The sequence below is a fragment of the Ambystoma mexicanum genome, chromosome 8 (genome assembly GCF_040938575.1).
Source record: "Ambystoma mexicanum isolate Mex_15411 chromosome 8, UKY_AmexF1_1, whole genome shotgun sequence".
Lineage (NCBI taxonomy): Eukaryota > Metazoa > Chordata > Amphibia > Caudata > Ambystomatidae > Ambystoma > Ambystoma mexicanum.
Genome location: NC_090929.1, coordinates 755666874 through 755694358, shown reverse-complemented (window position 1 = coordinate 755694358; position 27485 = coordinate 755666874). Strand labels below are relative to the sequence as shown.

Below are 27485 nucleotides of genomic sequence, written 5' to 3'. Positions count from 1 at the left end.
TAAATTAATTGAGTGTTCCTGGGCAGCAAAGGGGGGAGGGCTGCTTCATCCCCCCCACAACTGTCTCCCTTGGGCCAGTCTGGGACCAGAGGTTTCTGAGTCTCTTTGAAGTTAGTGGGTGCAACAAGGATTCACACCTTTAGTCATGCTCTAGCCAAGGATGTCTTTCTTTTGAAGTCCCTGCTTTCGGCAAGTCTGGAGCATACTGCAGCCCCACATTTTATTGTGGGGTCATTAGATGCTGGATGTGACATCCAGCTGGAAGTGGAGTTTTCCTTTGAAGTTTTTGCCTTCAGCCAGAACAGGTTTTTCCTTGAAGACCAAGTGTCCCTTCACATGTCATTGGAGATTTGGTGGGTGAAACCTAACATACATTGCTTTGGTCAGCCCACACCATGTTTTGCTTGCCTGGCTTCTGTGAGCAGTGATATCTTTTCCATTGGGGTTTTTAAAGCATTTTTTTATTTGCAAACCCATGTGCAGGCCATTTTTGCTTTCAATGTTAAAATCCTGTTTTCCATGTTACAGGATTCTTTGCCTCCTTTTGTAAATCAAACTGCTGCTTGCCCGTTGATAGGTAGGCCCCTTTTCCACATGGGCCACCAACTACATGAAGCAAAAGCCAGCCTGTTTTTGTTGCAAGCTTTAAATGCTTGCCATTCAGGTGATTGGGACGTCAGTTTGGGATCTTTAAATGCATCACACAAGTTGTCAAATCCAGATTATGCTTTTCGTCTCAAGTAATGCAATTTGATTCAATGGGTCATGGGGGTGGGGTCTTGGTAGGTCACCTGGGATTTCTGCCTCTTGGGCAGATGTTCTTTGGCATGGGAGAACTCAGTTGGGTTGTCCACCCCAAGTGGCTCAGGAGCAAACCGCAACACAAAACCTGCCTTGGTAAGTACCCAGGACTAAGACAGGACGAACAGCAATGTCACCGCCAGGTCCCCAAGGTAAGATGATAGCAGCTCTGGTTCGGGTCTTTGACCTTGGCAGCTGGAAGTGTAACTTTTGGCGCAAGCAGCAGCCCTGTTGCCTCCACTTGGTTGTGGAGGCTAGACATCAGTTCTGTAGCAGTGACAGTTGTCACCCGGCAGACTCATCTTCCCCTCGGTCCACAACTCGGCTGAGCGGACGTCTAGTCAGGATGGAGTCTCTGTAGGCTCAGACAGATACCCACAAGTTTGGATCTGGAACTGGGCTTGACGAGACCATGCACTACAGAAGTCCCAGGGTATTCGGGTATTGCAGGCCTGGAAGGTAGCAGTACTTCGTGGGATGGCTCAACCGGTAGCTGGTCTCGCGACTGGTTAGGACCGGTCCAAGGGAGGAGGAAGTGTGGTCTTGATCTTCCCTGTTTCAGAGAAGGTCACAGAAGAGGGCTGGAGCAACAGCAGTCGCTGGAGGCCCACGTCCTTCTTCGAAATGAATCTTCCAGTGGTTGAGTCTGACTTCAACATAAAGACCCTTGCCTTTTACGCCGGAACCCAGCCAATCGGCATGCATGCTACATTCAAACTTTGATTGGTGGCTGTCGGAACTGGTTCCATGCAGACACTCGAGAACAAAGACTTGAGGCGTTTGTGTCACCTCCCAGACACACTGGCACCTACAGGTGGGCTTCCCAATGGGAGCCTGGTGAAGACCAAGGAGTGAGCAGAACTCCCATCCAACCTTCTCTGCCAGGTCAGCATAAGGCTTAAAGGACAAGTTGTGAGTTGGCAAAAAGACTGACAATCATTGTGGTGCAAGGGTGCCCCATGTGTCCGAAAATCATTCACTGCCACCAGCCACCTTCTTGTCATTAACTAGAAAGTTACAGGAGCAGTGGAAAAAGGATACATTGTGTCTTCTCAGCACTCCACAACAAGTAGGATGAAAAGTATCCCCCTGTCCTTGGTAACCTTTATCAAAAGCTCAAGGAGCTCCCAGCAACACTGCAGAGTGCTGTGTGCTGCAATAATAAATTGCAGATGGCGTTAAGTTGGGGGAGGGGGGGGAAGCATGACTTTGAAAAAGATCAATCAAAAGGGTTGGAAAAGGTTCCCAAGGGTAGACTAAAAGGATCCCACTAACCCGGGAGAGCTGGGAAAAGTCTAGTAAGAAAGTGCTGGGGGACTTGCATGGGGAGAATTGCACCCCAAATAAGGAAATTCTTCCCAACAGATGAGGTCAGACCGCGATGGTACCAAAACCCCCTTCCGATGGTGGGGATTTGGTGCTGGGGTCCTTTTTCTTAGTCTTTCTACTTTGTTGCGTCTTTTGGAAACATTTTATCAATTCGCAAAGTATGTTACTGTACCGTGCAGTGGGGTCCAAGTCATCCACTAAGGATTTTCTGGTGATTGCATAGTGTACCTAGGAACAGACTGGTGGCAACAGACGCTCTTTCTTGTAATTTTACAACATTGTACTGAGCCATACTGTGTTTTGCTCATTGTGTCCGTCATGGCTGTGCCAGGTTGTTTCATCCATTGGCCATTTTATGCTCTCTACCCCCCCCTCTCCCCCCCGTCCTTATTTGGGCATGCAGTTGCCTGCAAAACCACCTGCTTGTTCATGCTCCGGCAGGTCATGTGTTTGGTTACCCAGGAAGGGGGTTGTGGACTGCCTGGTCCAGTCCCCACTACTGGTGCCAGGCTGTCTTTTCTGCATAAGGACATGAGAACCCCAATGGTCCCTGTTCGAACTGGTGTGTGTGGGCCAGATCTCCTCATTGGCTAACCGGATGCAAGCACTCGCCAGATGTGTAGATTTGAGGAGGGATCCTGAACGCAGTCCAGTAACTGGTCCAAACCGACTTGCAGATGGAGCAAAGTATCCGGAAGAGTTGAGCAGAAGGAGCTATCCTGAGATGTGCAGAGGAAGGTTGGAACCCTGATCCTGCTGTTGTCAGAGCCTTGCTTTGCGCTCTCTGACAACCTGCAAAGTGGTGGGAATAATCTCTGCGCTTCCTCGTTGCTGTGCAAAAGAACTTGTTTGGAAGTGTACCTGGGCCATAAAGTGGACTGTCCAGGTCAAACCTTGACTACTGTGCAGAAGTGTTTCCATGTTGCGGTTTGACTCCAAACCTTTGGGAAGCCTAACTTTCACCGTAGTGTACATTTTTCACCAAATTTGTCGCCCCAGCTGCTTTGGGCTGCGAGACAGCTGCATCAGATCGGGAGAGTTGGCTGCCCCTGCGTCGTAGGCAGCTTTCCTGCATTCCTCCTTGTGCCCTGAGACGAGCTGCATCAGCTTTTTCTTTAACTGAATCAAGAATTGCAGCTCCTGTTGCAAACCGGACCTGTATCTGCACCCGCAGCGTCTGTGCACTTTGAAGCTGAACCGAGGGTGGGAAATTGACCCTCTTACGACCCCTTCCAGACCTGCCAAGTTTGGACCTAAACTGATAGTGTGGGGAGTACTGAAACCACTTGCCCCTGACCCCTTGTTCATCCATAACATTTTACTCCTAGGGGATTCCATGTGGTTCTCTTAGGCTTGGGTAGGCTTTGCTTCCTAAAGTTTTCAAAGTTTGAATAGCTTTGTTCATTGCAGCAGTGTCTTTAAATCGGTGGTTTCCATCTGGCCCCCTGGAGGCAGGTCTCCAGCCTCCTACAAAGGGGGCTTCTAGGGCTGGACCTAATAGTGTTGTGAGTGGAGCCCAATTGGAACTGCTTGTGTGTAAGCGCTGTACAAATAAAGTGCTTCTAAGCGCTTCAAGGTGGGAAGGGAATACAGTTGGGTTTCCGAATACAAGCTAACTAGCGTACCAGGCCTGACTGCATTTCTGCTAGTGCATGAAGTACTTTAGGCGCAGCCAGATTAGGAAGTGGTGACAATGGGGGGACAATACAGAACTTACTAGGCTTAGTAAGTTCAGGTCATGCAAGTGTACAGGCTGAAGTGCAAGTGGGAGGGAGGGGAACCCGTGCTTCCAGCAGGCCCCTGGGTAAGTGCAGAGAAGTTACCCCCGCCCCTCTCTCATGAAACGTGTGCAGTAGTGCTGAACATACTGCCGATGCAAGTGCAAAGACTGGCGGGGGAGCCTGGGACTGGTGAGGCTCTGGAGGTGAGCCAGGCGACCAAATATTCCAGACTGATACAAAACGGACCGGGGCCACTGAAAAGCAAATTGAAGGACAAGCCTTCAATTTTGCTTTGGCTGTTCCTAAAGCAAACTAGGTGTGGTTTTCATATATCACCACCATCACTTTGCCCACTGAGGGCAGTCCATGACTGGTATTCTTTTCAGTTCCTCTGTCTGTAAAGTACATGTCTCTGCCTTCCATGTTTCAAAACTACATGTCAGTTGCTGGAATGTCAGTCTGGGTACATCAAAGGGGACCCATGTGCACTACGTTTCAGCATAGAGATTTAAGTAATTTATCTGTTCTCTGTCGGAGACACTTCCAGTATATTTTGTATAACAAAGCTCTGATTGCCTACTGTTAGGACTGATTTTCTATACTCTGGCCTAGGGGACAGATGTATAGATGGCCAACCTATATTGTGACTGGGACAACTCTGGGCGCTGTAGCCAAACCAGTTCAAGGTAGCAGTGATGCATGGTCTAGGCGAAGTCTCAAGAGGTGGTGAGCTTGTAAAGGGTCTACAATGAGTACACAAAATGGGGACTCTCAAATTACACTTGGAGAATGTCTATCGGGTAGAAGTATCCCACAACACTAAAAATGGAATACCTATTGTTAGGGAGAATTCTCAAATTCCTTTCTACCTTAGACCCCCAGTTCTTTTGCTGGACTTTATGACTTTTACATTTTATCCTGGAGTGAGACTCGTGCATTTGATTTGAACCCTGTTTCCTTTGGTTTTGGAGTCTGACACTCTCCATATGCATCATCTTTTTACATTGACACACTGCACCTTCAGTGCAGTGGCACAGGGAAGTCCTTTCCCAAAGGTTTAAATATCATCTTCTCTTGGTGAAACTCTTTCCAAGAGTAGTAAAGTGAAATTGACTTTACATACCTTTTTAGAACTTTGTAGACCCAGCACACACTATCTTCCATAGTGCTGGAGCGGTTACTTGGTATCCCCTTTTTGTATACTTTCTCAAGCAACATTTTTATGTTGCTCTTTCTACAATGGCTGGTGGCAGTGATTTACTTTTTCCTACAATTGTGTGTTTACCGCGTGCTGTGTTTGCAGCTGCAATATAGCACCCATGGGTGCCCATCTTGTCAAAATGGCAGTCTTCTTTTTTCTTTGCCATTTCTTGTTGTAATGGTCCTTGAGATTTACTCTGCACACCAAACCAGGTTTGGTCCCTTTGTGTTTGTCTTTGGCTGATTCACTGCTGAAGCCTGCCTCTAGCTCTGTGTTCGGGCAGGACAGGGCAGGAAGCAAGGGAGGTGCCCGACACTCCCTGTGCGCTTCGTCTCCTTGGTTACAGGAATGCACCGAAAAGGTGATTGGCTGGACAGCCACCCTGCTGTGAGTGACAGCTAGGCTGCGAATGAATGGAAATGACTTGCATAAAAAGCGGTCTTTTGCAAGGAAGGCAGTCAACCACTAGACTAGAAATCCGAAGTAGAACTTGAAGAAGCTTATTGAAGCACGGAATTCAACTCGACTAGAGAAGCCCTGCAAAGGACGACTTCTCCCCTTGGGTTGCTGGGACCAGATCAACCTGACCGGTCCGTTCCCGCCTATCCACCCCCCCTCCTCACACCCAGAAAAACCTGGCTGGAAGGCCTCCCTGCTGGCTGTACTTCCATTGCTGCTGCAGGAACCGAGTGCCAGGGGACACGAACGGCAGCCGGACCAGAGCTCCAGGAAGATCCTCTGGGCTCTCTCAAAGCAGGGCTGAGCCACCTCAACAGTGCTGGACCCCAGAAGCAAGGAAAGACCACGAGGTGGCCAAGACCCGCTGTGGTGATATTCGCAAGAAGCTGAAACAGTGAAGTGCCACTGCTCTGAATTGTGTCCATTGCTGCCACCGACCTTCGATTCGTACTGCAGGAGTCCCCAGACATCCCCCCCTGACTGAGGCCCAGGATCTGCAGGACTACAACAGGAACAGAAGTCGGCTGGAACCATTTCTTCAGACCGAAGGTACTGTGAACTAAGGGGTACTTATCTCTTGTTTTGCTTGCTCTCAGTTGAGACTTGGATTGGTTGTTCTTTGCAGAGTTGCTTGCAGCTTTGCCAATCACAAGCCTCTCAGCTTGTGGCCCAACAGTGATTTTTCTTTTTCAACAAATTCTCTAACATTGTATGTTATGTATAGCGCCTTAAATACCATTGGTATGGTCTGAAGGCGCTGGTAGGTTGAACGCCCTTGGGAACCGAAGTTCTGGTCAGAGAGTCCAAAGGTGCATGTGCAGAATTCGTGTAGTGGCTGCTTCATAGCGGTAGGTGTGGTGGTTGAGGTCAGGAGTATGTGTTCGTTCTGGCAGGATTTAGCCAGGCCGAGTGTGGCTGCGTTAGGCCTGAGGAGAACGCCTGGGTGGGGGTGTGTAACCAGCATTGTTTACATAGAGGGATGGCGTGAGCAGGAGATGTTGATATGAGAACAGTTAGTATCACTGTTTTCTAGTTGAGTGGTGGTGGTGGTGGTGGTGGTGGTGTAAGGAAGAGAGTAAGCGTGGGGTGTGGTATGATGGGATGTGTGCTCTTTCAAATGTTCTCTGCATTCCAAGGCATATTATGTACGTCACGCAATTCTATGCGATCAAGGCCGTTCTATGCACTTTTATTAGTATCGGGCGTTTCACTTGTCCGCTCTGTGTACACTTGTCCGCTCTACACGCTCATCCAATCGGATGCAGATGTCCGTGTGATGGTCACCCTTTCAGTCCACCAAAACAAAGTGGCTGGGGTTTGAATTTGAAATTCATGGAGAGAATTGTCCACAAGACTTAAGTGCCTCAGCTCCCCTATACTTTGCTCAAGTGACATTGGCTGTCCTGGCTCCCTGAAGACTCTTAACCTATGACTTTGTGTTATCTCTCCAAGTCATACAAACCTTACTTGTATAGCTGGGAAAGGGTTAATCTACATTGCATTGGGGGGGTGAGGGGAGGTTCCATTGTTTCCTTCCCTAACCTTTTCCTTTTTGCCACAACTTCAGTATTACTAGCGTGAAAAGTATTAATGTCCAGTGTCCTAACTATTCAAGTCGCCTTCAGAGTGATCTGTGTGCCACCTCAAAATGGTTACTTTATTGAACTGAAGGAGGGTATTTTGGTGTGTATTTTGATTGTTGCCAATTGCGCCCTTCTAAATTAAACTGACTGTTAAATTGATAACCCTTGAGTATAAGTGTTATTTGGCTACTTGTCACTGTGAAACTCTGTTGCAATCCTACAGCTCACATTGACCCCTCCGAGGTCAGCCTGGCTGCCCAGTCACTATACCAACTTCTGTAGTACAGACATATGCCAAAGGTTGGGTTACCTATTGCCAAGAGGACAAGGCTGGTGTCTCCCACATGGTTATTACATACAATCATACATCACACATATACAGTCACTAGAGTAGGGCAGAAAACAGATCAAACCGCTGTAAAGGAAAGTACAGATTGGATTATGCACTACAGGTCCACAACGAATTAGCCCTAGCTTCAAAAGTCCTCCCCCAAGTTGTCGGGGGCCTTATGCCCAAAAGTTCTGCAAATGTTCGTACGGTTTGTAACGCTGGAAAAAATGAAGGTATGGTCTCTGGTGTCCAGTGAATGATTCCAAGGGTTAGTCGATAAGTTATATCAAAGTATCTCCCACTAACGTAAGGCTGGTGCAAGCGAGTGTTAAAGTTTGTATAAGTTAGCAAACAGGAGTTTAGGGATCCAATAAGAACCACTGTAACTCCACCCCGCTGCACCCCCACCCCCCCTCCCCCCCCCCCTTGCCGCACCACCGTACTCTGATTCTTCATAGGACTTTGCAGGTCGATGAAAGGTCGGGTCACATTTCCCGCTGTCGACCTCCACCCTTGATTCGCATGGCTGCGGGTTCGAGCAAATCTCCGGCCAGTGTCTTTGGCTTGTGCAAGGACCCCTCTCGGGAATGTACTCAGCTGAGCGGTTTCGAAGGGAGTAGCTTGTCAGTCAGACTTCCCCTGCCTATCTCGTGTCCCCTTGATGCTAGGGCTACAAAATGTCACTGAGCTAAGTCTTAAGCTCAGGATCCCTCCCCCCCCACCCTTCCCCCTGAAGTTCCAACTCTGAGCATGGTAGCTCAAACCAGCGCTGGTCAGCCACAAGGTGGTCCTGGGGCTCTTTTTTGAAGGCTCTTCTTTGAAGGGTACTGAGTAGACCTCGGGAATCTGTTCCCTCCACGGGTCGCAGCTCAATCGTACGACCACTGGAGAGTGACGGCAAGGCTTGGCTCTTCCAGGACAGCTGCAGAAGTTGGTCACCAGGCCTCCTTCAGACGGGTCTCCAGTCTCCTCACAGGGTCTCATAGCTGGACTGGAGTCTTTGCTCCTTCAGGTTTTTCCAGGATCTCTCCAGTGGGTGAAGGGGTCCTCTTATCCCAAAAGCCAGGTAAGAGTAGTAACTCCCACTAGCAAATAGTAGAACTAGCCCCCACACCTCCACAGCAGTTATCAGATCAGGACCACTGGCGGGAACACTCATGCGTATCATACTGAAGCCTGTTTGTGGATTGGGACCAGACCATTCCAGCCCACATCCTGCCAGCAAACACACGTAACCCGCCAAGAGCCTCTGCTTTCTTGGTCACTGGAAGTCCATATAAGGATTTTTCTGTCTTCTTGGGCCAGGAAGAAGGCCAAAAGACAAGATGGCCAAATGACAAGTGAAAAACCTTGTGGCGTGGCCATGTTTGGTCACAAGCCACCATTACTAGCCAAACGCAGTAAGGCTAAAACGAAGAGCACCAAAAAATGGTACGCTGCTGCTGCCACCAGCTTGTCCCTTTAGCACACCTCGAGTAACCAAAAATTCTGAGTGATAGTTTAGGGTAATAACAAGTGCACCCCATTGTAAAATGCATTGTACATGGTAAGGTACCACAAGTGATAACCAGTTACTAAAAGTAGTAACAAGACTAAAAGCAATGTTTCCCAGTAATGACAGCCTGAAAGACATGTCGGTTATCCCATAGACAATGAGCAAGAGGCTATGTAGGGAAGCATAAAGGCTTCACTGCACAGTAAAAAGTACAGGTCTAGATCAAAAATAAAAGCAAACGGTTTGGGGGTCCATAGAAATGGAAGGTAGGGTGCACTTAACCATGCAGATGACCGTGTGATGGTGACCCTTTCGGTCCACCAAAACAAAGTGGCGGGGGTTGGATTTGAAATTCATGGCGAGAAATGTCCACAAAGTTAGCCTACACATTACATGGATTGTTTCAGTGCCCTGCCTGTACCCAATGCATGCATTTGCCGAGCCATTTAGGTACAGAAGAATTGGTGTGATGGACCACAGCACAGGTTACTTATTGTCAGAACTTATCTTGGGGCATCCAAGGGCCTTTGAGCAAAGTGGGATGAGGGGGTGAAGGAGATGAACGCCAATTAGCGTCGTGGTGGTGCGCAGTTGGCTGCTTTTTTGGACATTGGCGCTGTATTAAACCTTTTTTATACAGAAACCCTGCCCTTCCAATCTATTGGTAGATTGTTACCAACGTTTGGCTGGGTTGGCGTAACAGTTTATCTGTGGTATAAAATGTATTTTGATTAGGCTGCAAAAGTGGCAGTATGCTTGGATTGATGGGTATGTTTGCCGCAGTAGCATAACTCATCCTTTAGATCCCTGTTCCTCCGATTCGATTCTCTAGAGAATACCAGCATTCTTTGGTAATGTTTTGTTGCATTGGAATTGCTGGGGAAACAAAGGTGGGCGAATTTCGGAGGAATGTAATTTAATCTTTTATTTTTGCAGAAATGTCTGCTGCAGGAATGGACTTGCAATTGGATGAAGGGCTCATAACTCCTTCTATGGTGAAGGAGGAGGAGCAGTTGGAGAAGGCGGCAGAGGAAGAGGAGAAGCAAATGTTAGCGAAGGTAAGGTTTACAAGGCGAGTTACCATTTAATAGTATGCTAAGAATCTGTTTTGCAACATGAAACGTAGCTGGAGGGAGCAATATCTGACTTCCCTTGTATACATGAGCGGATTTGGAACCGGTCTTCCCTTGTGAAACACTTCATCGCACATTAGCTTTGACATATATTGGACGTTTTTAGAGGTTCTAATAACGCACTACAAAGGTGATGGAATCTATTTTTGAATTTAGTAATCTCTTTTGACCATGACTGCTTTATTTAACCTGTAGTGGCTCGACTTTTGTTTTTCTTCTGCCCAACGGAGCAGTTGCAAAGACCTGTTTGGAATGCAGATAGATTTTAGTTATGCTGTTACCAGTTGAGCAGCAACAACTCTGATGCATATTCTGCCATGGAACAGGCTTGCGCACACTGTGGATGCGCATGAAGTGTTGCACAGGAGTGAAATGCAATTTAGCCATCACATATGCTCATTTAGTGTTCTCAACTTTGCGCCATACTTTTGCTTAAATATGTTCACTTGGTCTTGGCTACAAACTCGATGTCTTGTAGCTTTGACACCGTTGAGACTACGTGCTGGGCTACTGAGAGTTGAGTCCAACATCTGGAGAGGCAAATGTTTCAGACCAAGAGGTCTGTTTGGCCTTCTGTGCTCAACTCTTCACACCCCCCCCCCCACCCCAACCCCTCCCTCTACTGCCACAGCTTCCTGCAGCTTCTGGAGACCCTTCGTGTCATTGGGAAGGTCCCCTGACTCTAAGGAATCCAAGCGTTTCCTTATGTTAGCCAGAGGCCTGAAATTGATGTAAATGGAAAGATTTTCTAACTTTCGCTAAATCGGGCTTTTGGGAGCTAGTTGATCCTTTGGTTGTCCCAAATAGATTCAAGCTTTATTTCTCGGAGTAGAATGCAAACCTATAATCTTGGCCATTTATGACCCAGTGTGCTTTCAAAAAGAGATGTTGGTCCCAAATGCACAGTTGAATAGATGTCTGTTTTCGGCATCCGCTGGTCTCGGGAGCCTAAAGTAGCACCTGGTAGCTGTTGGTGTGAAGCAAACTAGCCTGTTTCAGGCTTCTAGGGGGGGGCTAAAAAAACTCCAATTTTTCGAACCATGCAAATGTCACTTCATGGCCCACTCTAACCATAGGAGTACCAAGCCAAGAATACTCACGGTGCACCTGCATCTTGGATATTATTGCTGCTAGGCTAGGGCAGATTTGCTGGAAAAATGGTGCATGTAATGCGTTGCCATTTTATATGCACTAATTTAAGTTCTCTTCCAAAAAAAGCCACTAGATGTATTTGTGTGATGTGTATTTGGAGCTTGGGGGACCTGGCATCTGCACGTGCATTTGGAGGTTCTTTACTTGCATAGTCGTCATACTGGTGTGTCCCAAGGAGACTACTAGGTTCTGGATACTGTTACTACTTAAAGTGCCACCAAGCATGTGCATTAAACCGTACCTTGACACTTCTGGCTTTGCCCTACACACTTTCAGGGGGCATTTGCTTCAAGGCTCTTTAACCTACTTCAGGTTCTTTAGGTCACTAGAGTTCGTTCAAGAATAAGTTTCAGCTTGTAGCCAAAACCAATTCTACAGTAGTCTCCAAGAGCACCACAACTAGATAGTTGGTATGTGGGTGTTGGTGACCTTGCATCTGTGGATCTTGCTGCATTATGGAGAGAAGTGGCAACCGGGTGCTACACCAGAGCTGGGAAAGGTTTGCACTGGTAATGTGTATGTAGCTGGTCTCTTTATACATTGTTATCTAATCATTTTAAGACCAGATGCCTTCAGTTATCCTTAGTCCTTTTCTCTTCCGTCTGTCCTGACAACCCTGCTGCTGAAAAGGGCAAGTAGCTCAGATGGGTACTAGCCTTGCAAGCGTAAACATTGGCTAACTTGGGAGACTGTTCTCATTGTGTCTGGCCATGAGACTTTGGACTGCTAGACAGTTGGCCCTGTCCCTTTTTATTGCCCAGCCCATCAAATGGGTGACCGTCTAAAAACAGTTCCCAGAGATTACTGCTATTCAGAGCAAGCTGGGTGGGTTGGGTTAAAGGTCCCTCGAATGTAGAAACCAGTGGTACTTGCTATAATCTTATAAGGGGTGTGATTGGGTTGTCATTGGTGCATTTTTCTTTTTCATATTTTTGAATTACTTCTGAGTGTGTGATGTTTTACTTTAGGCTCGCAAATCTTGGGAAAGAGACTCTCGTGAAATACGATACAAGAGACTTCAGCACTTGCTCGAGAAAAGCAATATCTACTCTAAGTTTTTATTGACCAAAATGGAACAGCAAACGCTAGAGGTGAGTTTGTGCTGAAATTAACTGTTTTCGTTGTTTGGCACTTTTGGGATACTAACATTCCTGAAGTGAGTATAATTTTACCAAGTGTGCCAAACCATTTTCCTTGTTTCATTGGTCGTATTTTAGGTGATGTATGCATGACGTCCATAATCTTATTGGTTTATATTGTGCTTTGCATACAAAGTTCTACAACAGAGCAATTTGGGGAGGGGGTGGATGGGACAGGGAGGAGATGGTGAATATATGTAACCTGGTTTGCTTTGTGCTAGTAGGTCTAGTAATACGAGGTACTACTTGTATCATTCCCAACATTCCACTTGACATTTATGACCTCATGCCAGCCATCTGTCAGTAGTGAAGCTTTATTGGCCTGGTCCACAAGCCATACTAGGGGTTATGGATCTTGTTGAGTGCAGCAAGGGCATTTAACAAGTTTTATGGGATGACACCTGGTATGACCAGTGGGTGGAGTTAATTAAACAAGCCGTCACACTTCTATTAAAAGCCAATAAAATCGTAAAGGTGAACGGTTAGTCGCGAGATACCACCTTTGCCTTTTTGTGATAATGTGGGCCAAGGGAAGATTAAACTCTGAAGAAGGGTGTGAATGTTGTACAGTAGTAACACAAACTGCTAAGTCCAAATTAATGTCCAGTGGTCTATAAAAATATACACTATAAACACATATACAATAACTAACTAGAAAAGCACTGCTCAAAACCTGCCCCCGGAGAAAGAACAAGCAATAATAGTAGATGTAGCACTCTGGGTGTGGCTGTTGGTACAGGTACTCCCCCTAACCCCCCCCTGTCCACTGCAGCATTTTTGCGAAATGTCCCCACCTCCTGCATGACCGACACTGCCCTTGTCCTCCGTATCCTTCCCTTTGTCCCTGGTACCCACCTCTCCTCGTGTATCTTCATTGCCACTTGGGTCCCATGTATTGTTGATCTCCTCCCCACTGCTCTTGCGTGTTGGCCCATGCTGCAGCCATCCTGGCTTGTGTGGCTATGGGGTCCCTCCTGCTCCTTTTTGCTCTAAGGGGCGGCATTGTGGTTACTGCCCCGACCTTCAATAACTAGCTCTGTACCAGTTTTGGTTCTTCTGCTAATATCCTATGAGTTGTTTCCTTATCCCTCTGATCCTCCTGCAATGGTGTACTATAATGCTCTGATTTTCTGGCCAACAATTGGCTTCTATCCCAGCTATTTTATCAACTGCCTTCTCTACCTCCTTTGGGAGGCCTCTTTTAATGATAAAGTAAAATGGGGAGGTGACTTGGTCCCATGCCAGTGCGCCACATCTCCTGCACCTGAAGAATGACCTGCGCAGCATCTTCCTCATCCCCCATTGTGCATTGAATTATATCGGGGGTATCTGTGAAGGTTCTCCGCAGGGCATCCCAGACCTGTGGGCATACATTATTAAATGATGCCCATCATGTGCATCCTTTCCCGTGGTAACACCGCTTTCACCCACACCAAGTCTGCTTGGTCTCCCACTGCCGACACAAGACTTTCAATATCCACATGGCCAGAGGAACCCCTGCAGTGTTTTTTTTCAAATTTGTATATCCATTTCCCTGCACCCACTGTGAGCAGGGGGAGGGATTTGAGGTTCTTTTTAGCAATCGGTGCCCAGGGCATGTAGTAGGCCGTGCTGCTCCCTTGTGAATAAGGAACATTTGTAATTTTTACCTTTCAACGAGTTACCTTTGCTCCCTTCTTTTTTGCTAATGCTATTCTGTTCCGTAGCCTGTATTCCCTGTACAGCTCCCTCATTCTTGAAGTCGCTCCAACATTCTTCATCCCTCACTGAAGCTACCATATCATAACCTACACTTTCTGTCTCTCCCCGCTTTCCACTCGCACTGTTCGTATAGGAGCACTATCTATTCTAAAGAGTCCCCCAATTTCCATTCATCTTGTGGGAGAAGAGGGGCTTTTTATGGGCGGTAGTGGTGGGAGCCATCCCCCGGAGAGTTGAGCATAGTGCTCTTAATCATGCTAATTCTGTTTGGGTTGACATTAATGCTACTTCTAGATCTTGAGTGTATGGTCCTAGGGGAAGGGGTGGGTGGGTCGCAATTATCAGAGGGACATAAGGCAGTGGGGTTACTGTACCAGGTGGTGGTGGCCTGCTTCCCCTTGGTACATAGGCTGGGTCTGAGGATCCCTCTGCAGGTCTCGTGAGCAACTGGTATATTTTCTTGGGTTCTTCGTTCCCTTTTTCTATCTTCTCACCTTACTTTACCTCTGCAAGCACCCCCTTCCTTTCCTCTGCTATGCACAACCGGTGTTTCCTCGAACATTTTGCACAAATCTAACACCTCCTGCTTCTTCCAACACTCACATCACCTCTGGGCCTACATCCCATAATTAAACACAAAAATAAGCCAAGGCAATAAACTAAAATAACCACTACTTTTTCCCGAGCCGACTAATTATACAAGGCTTTTTTTTTTCTTTCCACTTATTATCCGAACTGGTCTGGACAGTGCACTGCAGTGCTGCCTTCTACCCCCTTTCAGAGCTAGGTTCTAGTTTCTCCTCGTTTTCAACTTGTCCTTCCTATATATATATATATATATATATATATATATGAAAATAAGCGCTCCTTTTTTTAAATGATATATATATATATATATATCATTTAAAAAAAGGAGCGCTTATTTTCACTCATCCTACTCATTTAACACTATAGCCTGCATGTTACCCTCCCTGATTATGCTCCACACTTTTTTTTTTCCCCCACTTCCTCTCATTTGGATTCTCTTGATATTAATACTCACTTGCCCGTGTTCTTTCAACAGCCTCTGTTCGCGTTCTATCCACAAATCCTGGGCCTCCCCCCTCGTGACCGCACCCGGCTCAGGCGAGCAGTTGGGTGTTTGCAAAGCCAGGACCCACAAAAACCTCTTCTGTGTACATGTGGTTCTCGCCGCAAGTGCAGGGGTCTTGAAGAATATCACGCAAGAGTGGTCACCAAATGAAGGCTCGCACGTAATATCTGAGACCAAATGGACACTCTGCCAGGGAATGAGACCAGAGATCAATTGCAAGTAAAACAAATTTATATAAGATAAATTGACCTCTGGTGCCCAAGACCGCTCTGCCAACAGATACATGGGCAGCACATTGAAAAGGCACCAAGCATCTGCTGTGATATCACATATAGATAACAAAATTAATTGGCTAGGTACGTATACTAATCACAGCTCCATATGGGATGACTGGGTTCCATTGGTTGCTGTCTCTTCATTAGTCACAGTGCACATGGTCAGCTGGGCTCATCGTTGTGGTGAGGTCAGGGCAGAGAGGCGCTACAATGCTATATAACTAAGCTAACCAGGAATGGATTGCATAAGAGTAATGACGGACATCATTGGCAGATATATTGGCATCCCGACGCCTGCACCCAGGGGTTCATAAAACACAGGGTTCCACGCCCAGGTGCCTCCCCATGTGTGTTTGATTAACCTGATGCTTCATGATATGGACATGTGTTCGTTTTGGGGAGGATATATTGGTGCATAGGATTAAGGCTATGGTGGGTGTCCTGTTATGTTTACTGCGAGGGGCCAGATGCGTATCTACATCAAAGAGAAGAGGATTGAGGGACTGGTGGACAGTGGCCTGGAGGGGAGCATGGGCAGGTTAGTGGGGGGATGAATTGGGCACATGGCCTGCTCTGGTCTCGCAGCTCAATGAGCTTATGTGACATGAAGGATACTAAACGTTGCAACAATGAATGGCTGGACTTCCGTGAGAACAAGGCTTGTGTGGAGCTGGCAGGAGGGGGCTTGGGCTGTCTCTGCCCGATGCTGGGGAAGGGAGAGCTGCGACTACTGGCAGATCCTTCTTGGGCCTAGTAAAAGATGGTGTCAAGTGTGACACAAAATGGAGTAGTTAGTCTATTACTTGGTTATTTGCCTATCCATAGGTGTGGATGGTCGTCACGGGGGTGGGGCATTTCTCTCCTTGGCTCACACGTGGTTTCTTTGCTGTAGGAATGGTGAGGGGGTGCGAAAATGGCCACCTCGCCCCAAACAATGAAATGGGATATGTACTTGTGAGCAAAAGGGTTCCAAGTGACCTAACCAGTCTGGCGGGCCCAGAGATTACCCAATGGGGCAGTTAGCAATACCTGATTTGCAGGTCTCAGTGGTTCGGCAGCGCTGAACCAGATTTCTTGGTGCTGTGTGAAGATCGGAAGAGGGCAAAAGGCAGCAGCAGGAGGTTGCTGTTGTGAACAGTGAAATGCAGTTCCATGGTGAATAACACTAGGATCCAGTCTGTCCTAGTTCTCTGGGTGCTGTGAGTTCCAATCCAGGGGCTCAAAAACAAGATTAGTAATTGTCTTGTGCTCCCAAACACTGGGGCCGCTGGCACACAACTGAGGCTTTCTTGACCCTCCGTCCACATATCCCACTCTCTCGCCATGACACTGGCTATGGGCTCTAATCACTTTCTCAATTTGGCCTTGAGTACCCGATATACTGTGATCATGGTGCTCCATTAAAGTTGGCTATGCGCTGGTACTGGGAGGGGGTGGGGGGGGTGTTTGCTAAGACACTTGGCGTTGTATGCTGCAATTGATGCTCACTGAATTGCATGGCCAGGGGCATTAGACGCTCCAGGGGCCATTGGCGGATCAGTGGCCATGGGTTTATTCACAGCAGCTGGGTCGGGGCAGTCGTCCCTCTCCAAGAAACAAGGAACCCAGTTCCACCAATTTGGTAGAGCATTCTAGGGGTGGACATCGGGGCCACTTAGCATCGGGCAGGATCAAGGGGGGGGGTACGGAGGGGGGGAAGCCTCTCCTTTCCTCTGGGCAGCTATCGACTCTAGTAGCATATCCAAACGGAATGCTCCTCCTTTTAAAAAAAAAATACATCTGACATGGACTGGGTGACCTGTACGGCTGACTCTGGAGGGGGAGGGCCTACATTTGGGTTAAGCAGAGAACTGGTCTCTGAGAACTGGTCTCTGGGTACTGCAGGTGAAGCTAGGAAGTACTTGCCTTCAGGTGCAAGCTCAGTCATAGTCTCCATGTCCACTAAATCAAAGGGGTTCTGGGGGTGCATTGCATGGGAGGACCGAGGTGTTGGTGATAATAAGGCCTACGTGGAGGGTCCTGGCAGGTGCTCTTGAAGGGGGGCATAGAAGGCATTATCAGTCTCCTGGTTTGGCAAATCCGCAAGCAGGAGTGGGCCAATGCAAGCACTGTAGTAGCCAAGAGGGAACCTTGAGTGAAGGCAGGGGGACTCTATCCGAGTGGGCTCCTGCTGGGGGAGCTGGGTTTACAGTCTGCAATTGGTAAACCTCTTTGGTCCGTCCCCTGAAAAGTTGAAGATGCTGCTGTACTTTTCCTTCTTAGCAGCAGCACAAGCTCCCTCAGCAACCGGTGGGCAAGCCCCTTGACGACTTTCCAGTGCCAGGGTTCTACGCTTGGGCTTAAGCTCCAATTGGTCTTGCGGCACAGACAGAATGTGCTGGTTACTGAGGGGGTGGCAGATGAAACAAATGGTAGCTCGGTATGAGACCACGATATCGGTTGCCACAGCTACTGTCACCGTGGTGGGGCAGGTAGAAAAAATAACAGTTTGCAGAACAGTCAACAGGCCCAGGGGAATATAGGGAACAGGCACAGATAGTCGATGGGCAGCAGCGTGCCAGCAGGGCAATGGCAGGCGGAATCCTCATTGACACCCGTCCCACCCAACCCGGGCACACTCCTCACCTCCTCCAGGATCTGTGCTTGATGCCACCCCTCCAACCCCCTCCCCCCCCAGCCCACTGAGAGGCCTGGCTCTGTATGGGTGTGCTTCTTGGTACCCGTTTCCATGCCAGCATCTTGAGTGGAATAGCTGTCCTGATGGAAAGGGCTTTACCTTCCCTCTACAAAGTAACGCCGCTTTGGTTAAAAGCGCTATATAAATAGAAGGAATACAATAAATACAACGGGAAGCAACCTCCCCAAGACTAGTCCTACTTCCACAGCTGAACTGGGCCCACGGGGCGGACATGTGCAAAACCAATGTAATCTGGCCTGAATAACGGGAGATGCTGGCCTCCATACACTGGTATTTGCAGTTTTTTTTGTGCCACCAGGGCAATAAAATGGTTTTTGGAACAGGGGTGGAGGGGTGAGAGGTGCATATTGACTTTGGTTTCATTGCTTCTGTCAGAGGGCACATTTGGCCTTCAAACCTGCATGTTCCACTGGGAGTCGGTGCTGCGAATCAAGATACTGATGCAGCAAGGCAAGTACACCGTATGCTTTTTGGCATGAAGCTTTTGAAGGGTAATCTGTTTAGCAGATTTTCCTTTTTAGGGATGGAATTACCAGCATAATTATATTTATTACACATTAAAAAGCCAGGGATTTCATGCCCTTGCCAACAGGAAGTAAATTTCTCGTGCATTTTGCCTTTCACTGCCTGCGGTAGTGGCCCCGTAGTTATGGTTAAATTGCTGAACCCATAGGAAGAGCACTTGTTGGGCAGCTTAACTTTGCCCCCACCCTCTTGGACAAATCACAAAACTTTGCAAAAAATAGTATATGGCCCCGTCGGATTGATCCTGCTAAGCTTGATGCTTCATGCGGGGGGGGGAGAAGAGGGCGGCTCCATGCAAAATAATTTCCCTAAAACCCAAACCGCTGGAATGATTTTCACTAAATTTGCGCCAGGTCCCGAAAGCGTGCTTTTGTAAATCTGTTCTTTTTTTATTTAAACAGCCAATAAGTAGGTAAAATAAAATTAGTGCTGACTGGGTTCGGTCCACGGACTCGCTGGTCTGATTGGTCCAGCGTGATGTCCGGACAGCAGACTCACCCAATGATTGGCTGGTGAACAGATTGAGGTGTGATATTTTTGGGAAATGCTAGCCATGTTGGATTCGCGGACAGCGCTGTTGGCGAGCATTGCAGTAAAAATACATTAAACAACCTCCACTTGTCAAACTAGTCTCTGGTGAGATAAGGGGTGATGGGGATATGGCCGTAACTTTTTTCTTCTTTCATCACCACATTCCGGATGTTCAGGTACAGTCCTGTGATGATCGAGAACATCGCGGATGTTTGGGGACATCATGACCATTTTTGATTTACAGGTGGGTAAAGCAGTTTTTGGATGGCTTATAACTTTGGCACCACTTGCTGGAACATTTTGCAATACCATTCTAGACCTGACCCTGAATGAAGTAGAGGATATCCCAAAATATAGGCTTAGAAATCTGGTGACATTTGACGAATCTGCAGAAGTTTTGTCAAAAGGGAGCTCAACATTTTTAGATGGCTTATAACCTTGCCATTTGACAAATCTGCACAGAAGTTTGCAGAAACATTATAGAACGATGTATGTGCAAAGTCTGAATGGATTTTGTCAAGTGGGTTATGACTATTTTAAATACGAACATTTTGACACTTATTTCAAACTACTTGAAGGAACCGAAAGCATGTGTCCACTATGTCGTAATGTAGGTACACAAAATAGTGATCTACCTTGGAGGTATAGCTTTTGGGCAGTGGCCAGATTGTTGGGTCATGGCCTCTGGTCATGACCAAAAGGGACCCGCAATGGGGTTAAAGTGGTCATGGCCCCCAGGGACCAGTTATGTGTTAGTTTTTCGGTATAGGTTTGAATGGGAAAAGTCTCCTTGTGGTTACAGCCCACGTGCTGGACAAGATTGCAGCAAACAGTCACGTGGAGCAGCAGCAAGGACCTCCAAACACGGTTTTGCTAATCTGTCCTGTGTTTTCTAAAGGGTAAAAATGGAAGTAAAAAAAGTGTAACTTTGGTGCCTGGGCAATGGGGCTGGCCCTGAGCAAGGACACGTGTACTCTGATTTGCCCATTGGGGCATGCAGCATGGCTGAAACCCGTGCCCCATGGATTGTGGGTCTGGCAATGGCTGCTAGCCATGAGCACTGGTCACATTATGCGGGCATAGTGAACATTGAACTAGGATGCAGGTTGGGTTCAGTGGATAACTGGTGTGGTTTGGGTCCTAGTCGATCCTCATGCCGAACCATGACTTGCATGCGCTGCTGAGAACTAGTATGCATTGCAAAACAATTGTTAGTTTACAGTTCTTATGTTAAGAGGAATTAAGAACTTGTATACAGTGAACATTTTTCACTCAAACGATGAAATTCACAGAAGCGCCTTGTTAAAGGGACGCTATAGTTAAGTTGTACTAACAAAACCCATGAAATCCAATGAAAAAACGTTGATGTAAGCTAAGCAACTATAACTCCAGTTCTCTGTGCTTTGTTGGGACTAACAACCAGGATATCAAAGAACCTCACAATTTTCACCAATGACCTCGCATATGGCTTTAATTTTGATAAAGGCTCTAAAAGGGGTTGTAGCTTATAATGTTAGTAACAAGATGTTGGTGATCGGGAGACCTGTCATGAACTAAATGTATTAAATAATGTACTCATCTGAACAAAACATGTTGAGTGTTAATACATAATACAGGGACCTAATTATACATGCACATCGGCAATGGCTGCAACATGCACTATATAAGTACACCATGTTTAATCTGATAATTTTGGATCGTAAAATAATGAATGGTACCTTAGAGTTTTGTGTAATGATGAACATGGAATAAATGGCTAATAATTGAAGACTTAAAACGAAGACCGCAATGCATACAAATTAGAGGCACATACAGTGAAACTCGCTGTAAGGAGGAAAAACACCACCAAAAAAGGCAGTTACAATAGACTTTATAATGAAGTACACAAATGAATTGTCTGTTTGCGGCTTGGTTATTTTCCCATGTATGTGCACCATGAACTGAGGTCAAATTTTAAGGTAAGTGCCTTAACATCATGATGGCCATCGACAAGGTGTTATTAATAATACGATCCCTAGTGTGATGTCTACTGTACCCATGGTCTTTCATGCATCGAGGTCCCTCGGTTTTCTTACATCTAATTCTGTCACAAATGCAGTGTTCCCTTCCAGGCTGATGCTTTTGATTAAATAAAGTTGCACTTGTAGACTTATTTTCTGTTCGCCTTGCCGCACAACTGCTCAACGGCTCCTGGCGAACACGCACATCGATCGACCAGACGCAGCCTTTACGGGGCTTAGCACATTACAGTAGGGAAAGAGCGGGTGGCTTCTTTATGCAGACTTCTTAGAGAATGCTTATCGCATCATCCCCTTTCTTACATTTTTACCTATCTGGTTGTTTAAAATATAATTGACAAACGCCGAGGAAAAAAAGTCCGACCCTACAAAATGACTGAAAAATGCTACCACCAAAGGTTCGAACACCAAAAGTTTGAACCTTTGGTGGTAGCATTGCAGATAAGTAAAACAGACTGCGGGGGTGTCCCCCGCAACACCCCACTCACTATACTTTACAGTATAGTGAGCAGGGATTGCAGGGGGAGGGTGGGGAAACCCCTGCAGCCCCCGTAGTGTGTTCACATGAGAAAGGTGAAAACTTTTGGTAGTTCGCATGAGAAAGGTGCGAACATTCCGGCCTTGGCAAAATCAGCCGCAGCTGGATTACTTAATCAAATTTTGCCCCGGCTGCCACTGTAAATTCCAGTGGAACGACATGTGCATCAGGCTACCGAGGGATCATGCCAAAAATCTGCTTTTCCAGCCTAAACCCCTAAATGATCGGCAGACGAAATGCTGGGCCGCTCACGCCATGTAGGCCGAGGCCTCCATAGAATTAACAGAAGACTCCGGCGAGGGCAGTTTCAGGATCATGACTGATGCCAAGGGCAAATGGGGTCTGTCGGAAACCCAAGTGCAGGCCCCTGTTTCTGAGAAGCAGGCTGGTGGTCCTGTGAGAAAGAAGACACCCGGCGGTCAGGTGGCACGCAAACAGTAAGGACGGCCGACTTTGTGACATTGTCGAGGCCCATGCGGTGACCGGGGATGAGGCCTCTGCTTACTCACTGTCCTCTGGGCCATAGCGCATGCTTTCGCTTCATGGCAGTTCCCAAAAGCGAAGGGCTGTTCGGACACCGCATATAAAAAGGCCCTCCTTTCGCGTGACGGAAGGCAATTTGGCGCCTCACAAGAAGGCAGAAAATACAAGTAATTAATAAACATGTCAGTGCTTCACTACTTGAAGCAAGGTTGCCAAAAAAGATTTGATGCCCTTGAGCTGAAGGGACACCAACAGTTGTCTAACCTCAGACACCCACTCGGGGGCTAGGCGCCATAAAGTTATCATTCTGTCCCAGCCCACCTCTGAGGATGTCACTCCCTCCCAGGCCCCTGTCACTTCGAGCTTCCCGCCCCATTACGTTTTACACTACAACTTTAATAAAGTTGTTTCATGAACTTCATGGACAAATACCCCAACCAATTAACAGTTCTTAGATGCCCCACAGCCAGGGGCATCGGCAGAGCCACCCCCTGCCAGTCTCACCTTGAGCCACAGCCAAGCACCTCTGCTCTAGGCAAACCGGCCTCTGCATTCCAAAATACCTCAATACCAAGCCCCCTCTCGGACTCATATTATGACCACCAAGCAGACCCAGGGTCTCGGCAGGTGGGGGCGGGGGGGGAAACCCTCTAGGGCCAAGACCAGTTTACAATGATGAAATTTGCATAATAGTCACCAGACTATCGGGGCCAGCCTGTAGCAGATTTGCCAGTTGATCAACTCCAGTACAACAAACTGCTACTAAAGGCGGCGCAACATTTCAATATCGACACTGAGCGAAGCACAGGTCGACAGGAGTTTGTGGAAGATAACCTGGGGACAAAGTCTGACACCCTGTTTACTTCTCCTGCATCAGTACAGAGACTTATCCAGCCATCCCTACGAACGCCTACTCTTACGAAGGTGGTCATCCCGAGAATAGAAAAGCTATTCAGACCCACGCCCACTGACCCCATGTATATTGGGGATTGGCTCAAAACACAGGTTCCCTAGTGGCTGCCACCAGAAAAAGGGCAGGCACTCCCCTGGCTACGGCAGAAGCCCTACCACACAGAGCAAGAAGATGTATACGTTTGAGAGCAAGGTTGCCTCCTCTGCAGCATAAAAATCGCTAACAATAATACACTTAGCTAGTTACGGCTGCCACAAATGGGATGAGCTGGAGTGCCAAATGGATACTGTCCCAGAACCACTAAAGGATCAACTGCTTAAAACTATCTGAGGGCAAGCAAATCTCGAACTGCACCCTGAAGAACAAGCTTGATGCAGCAGATAACCCAGGACGCATCATAGTGGAGGGAACGCTTGTTAGGTAGTTTGTATGCAGTACCCTTTGGGACCAATACACACAACTATTCACCTGGTCTATTGATATATAATATCTCATTATACTATTTAGCGCATTTACCAGTATTGTTTATCTGCTTGTACTGTATCCTCTTGTGCAGCCAACTGCTAACCTATTATGCCCTGCCACCATTTAGCCTCTGCCTGCACCACTTAGAAAATCGAATTTAGGCATTGTATTTTGTTGAATTGTGACCTGCCTCTGAACTACCTAGCACTAGTCGCACAATCCCTGTGTCATTTCTGTCACATACCAGCAGCACACACAGCCACTCTCCACGATCATGATGCCCAAGAATGCACCTCCCAATCATAGCATAGTTTCACGCTCCCTGCCACACTCCGCTCAGCCAGCCTAACCGCCATCCTTATAGCCCTCACTATAATGGCCTCTACGCCTCCCCACATATTCCAGCACACCTCACCCAGCGCCCAGAACTAAATTAACATGCTGCAGCACCAGACTACATCGCACAGTCTCTGCCGCCTAGCCTCCGCAGTCTCAGAAATCAATCACTTTCTAGGTGTTTACTCTGCTCACCCACACCCATCACGACTAGAAACACCAGATTAGGCACCCGCACTGCACCACTACCCCATACTAAGATGAGCATAGGCACTGCCCCTTGCCCCCCCATCCCAACATGCCTCTACAATACTTCGCACCAAGCCCCTCTACCGCACACCACAAGCACACTTCACCCCATACTAGTACAAACAAAAACATCAAAGGCACACAACACCCACCTCTTAAATGTGCACTACTGAACGTACGCTCCCTACCTGCACATGCCCTCGAGATAAATGATCTACTATCCACACTTAATCTGGACTTTGCATCACCGAATCCTGGCTCAATGATGCCTCCTGCCCAGCCATTGCACTAGCCCTACCCACAGGCTACACCATCCTTAGGCAAGATGGATGTGTTACGATTGGAGGGGGAGTCGCCCTTATCCACAAACTCACTATCCATCAGATTGGCAGACCATAGTACATGGGGTGGTAATGCTGATATCCTATCAGCCAAGCTTACGCTCTCCCCAATAATCTAATCGACATCCACATCCTATACAGACCTCCCGGACTCCCAGCGACTTCCAAGAGCACCTCTCCCATCGACTCAGCAACATTAAAAAGTCCTCCGATACTTCTATTAGGAGACTTAAATTTAGGATACAATGATCCTAAGGATAAATCCACTGCAACCCTAGCTAAAGAACTCGCAGACTTAGGTTTCTCCCAAAGAGCCCTCACCCCTACTCACTCCAAAGGCTGCACCCTTGACTGGGTCATGGATCACAACTGTGCATCCAACATTACATCAAACACCGCCCTTCCTTGGATGGACCACACATGCATCGAATTTCTCATCCCCACCAACCCTCAACCTAAGACTCTCACCCACGCACCAACTGCCACAATAAGCAGTTCTAAAAAAACTCAACGTAGACAACTTGCGTCCCCACCTTAGAAGCCCCTGCCTAGCACCACCTTTCTCTCAGGACCCAAATATACGATCAGCTACCTTCAGTGATACTCTCACCAATGCCATAAACGCTATACCCCGACTTGAAAGCAAGAAGGAAAAAAAATCATTTCACTGCAACTCTTGGTTCTCGGAAGAACTCCAAACCCTCTGCCAGTTTTTAAGCGACTGGCGCTTTTGAGCTCAAACGGATCCGAGTGATCTAAATAAGAGCCTCTTCAAACAAATGGCCCTCCAATATAAAAAAGCCATCTTAGCAGCAAAATCCAACTCCTTCAATGATAGGATCTCAAAGGCCAAATCCCAAGCTAAAGAACTATTCGCAATCTTAAATGAATTAGTCACTCCTCCGGCTACCGCTGACGAGATAACTGAAGACAAAGCCTGGTGTGCCAGCATTCAGTCCGCCATGCTCAACAAAATTAAACTCCTCCAGAACAAAATCCAAAACCACTGCAAAGCCCTCCCAAACAAAAAAAAAACAACCTCTACACAAGCAGCGTAGTAGTCTCAATCACGCTCAGTTCTCCTTCAGAAACGTCACTGAACCTGAGGTCCTTAATCTCATCAAAAACCTCAAACCATCCCTCTGCAAAGCAGACATTTGCCCTCCCAAAATCATCAAGGAATGTGCCAATGACCTAGCACCCCTGATTACTGCCTTCATTAATGCATCTTTCCAAACAGGAACTGTCCCAAACAATCTCAAGGAAGCCTGGGTGCGGCCACTTCTTAAAGGCCACACTTGACCCAGCGCTTCCCAATAACTACAGATCGATGACAGTCCCGTTCCTCCTAAAAATCCTGGACAAAGCAGCTCACATCCAGATCCAATCATACATAGAAGCTAACTCCATACTAGGCAAAAGACAATCTGGCTTATTAGACCTAAAAAAAATCAAATCTCACAGATCGTGGACAAAGGCAAACCTGCCTTGCTCCTCCTCGATCTATCCGCTGCTTTTGACCTGGTAGATCACCAAACACTCACCACCCACCTCACCCATGCAGCCCATTTCTCTAATCAAGCAGCATCCTGGATCACTTCCTTCCTTGAAGGAAGAGCCATGAAGGTCTACTCCGACACAGCTAACGCAGATCCTACCACTATAAACTGCGGTGTCCCCCAAGGATCTTGTACAGCCCCACCCTCTATAACCTCTTCACAAAACCCCCTCTTCGACCTACTTGACGCCATGGGTGTTGCATATTCAAACAATGCAGATGACACTCAAGTACTTTTACCCCTATCTGGACTCTATCACCAAGACGCAACGGCACTTCACAACATCTATGCCACTATACAAGCTTGGATGGCAATCAATGGCCTCTTAACAGGGAGAAGACCTTAACTGGGCCAGACAAACACATTATCGAAAATAAGCCCCCAATACAACAACGTCAACAGACAACTCAACCATCTCTGTATCATACTCTGTCAAGACTTTAGGTGTTCACATTGATGAACAAACCAGTCGGCGCCATAGCCTCTGCATCAGCACCAGCTCATCAATGCCATTAAACCATATTTATCCACCCCAACCACTTGGCCATAGCTAGAGCAACTATAGGAGCCAAACTCTTATTGCAACGCCCTTCTAGCTGGCACCTCTGCCAAAAACATTCACAGACTGCAAACCTCACAAAACAATGCCCTCAGAGCCGCCATGAGCATCCCTAGAAGAGACCATATAATCCCACGGCAGACGTGAAGCCCGGTGGCTCCAGGTGAGACAGTATTACAAAATCCTCACCATCACTCACAGGTGCATCAACAAAACCGCTCCAGCATACCTATCTGAAGCAATATCAAGGACCACATCCACTCGCCCCACCAGAGCTCAGTACACCAACCAGCTACACATACCACGCATACAGAGAGCCACAGCGGGAGGTCTAGGCTTCTCCTATATTGCACCGAAACTCGAATTCCCTCCCTGCCACCCTTAGAGCTGAAACTTCCATCTGTCTTCCGCAACAACCTCAAGGCCACTCTCCTCAACTAGCAAGTGAAGGACTGCCTCCTCCACGTCTGACATGTATATTGTAATATAACACAAGTAATATAACTATATTGTAACCTGTATATGTACTGCTAATGACCATGTAACTAAGTAAGCTTTGTACTGTAACAAGTGCCACAATGTCCTCAAGCTGTTGTGCGCTATACAAATACGAATAAAACAAACAAAACCAAGCAATGTCTACAGGTGTAGGCAAACCAACCTTTGGAATAAGTCTCTACTACATAGTTTTGGTAGTGGGGATGAGCAGCCAGGTTTCTCAAGAGGGAATCTGAGCAGTAATGATGTTACACAGGTCTACAATCACAAGTGTCCAAATAACCTTACACTCAAGGTTTCTTTGATAACTGACAGATACATTAAGTATTTATCAAACATTCATAAGAAAGCAATTATAT

The 27485-nt window shown here is 47.2% G+C and overlaps 1 protein-coding gene across 1 annotated transcript in view; it reads left to right on the top strand.

The window, feature by feature from the left end:
* HELLS (helicase, lymphoid specific) overlaps positions 1-27485 on the top strand; it is a 588544-nt gene that overhangs the window by 30176 nt on the left and 530883 nt on the right. Inside the window, exons 2-3 of the mRNA XM_069610592.1 lie at positions 9857-9978; positions 12174-12296. Coding sequence (XP_069466693.1) covers positions 9857-9978; positions 12174-12296 — 245 coding nt within the window. The remainder of the gene's footprint in view (positions 1-9856; positions 9979-12173; positions 12297-27485) is intronic.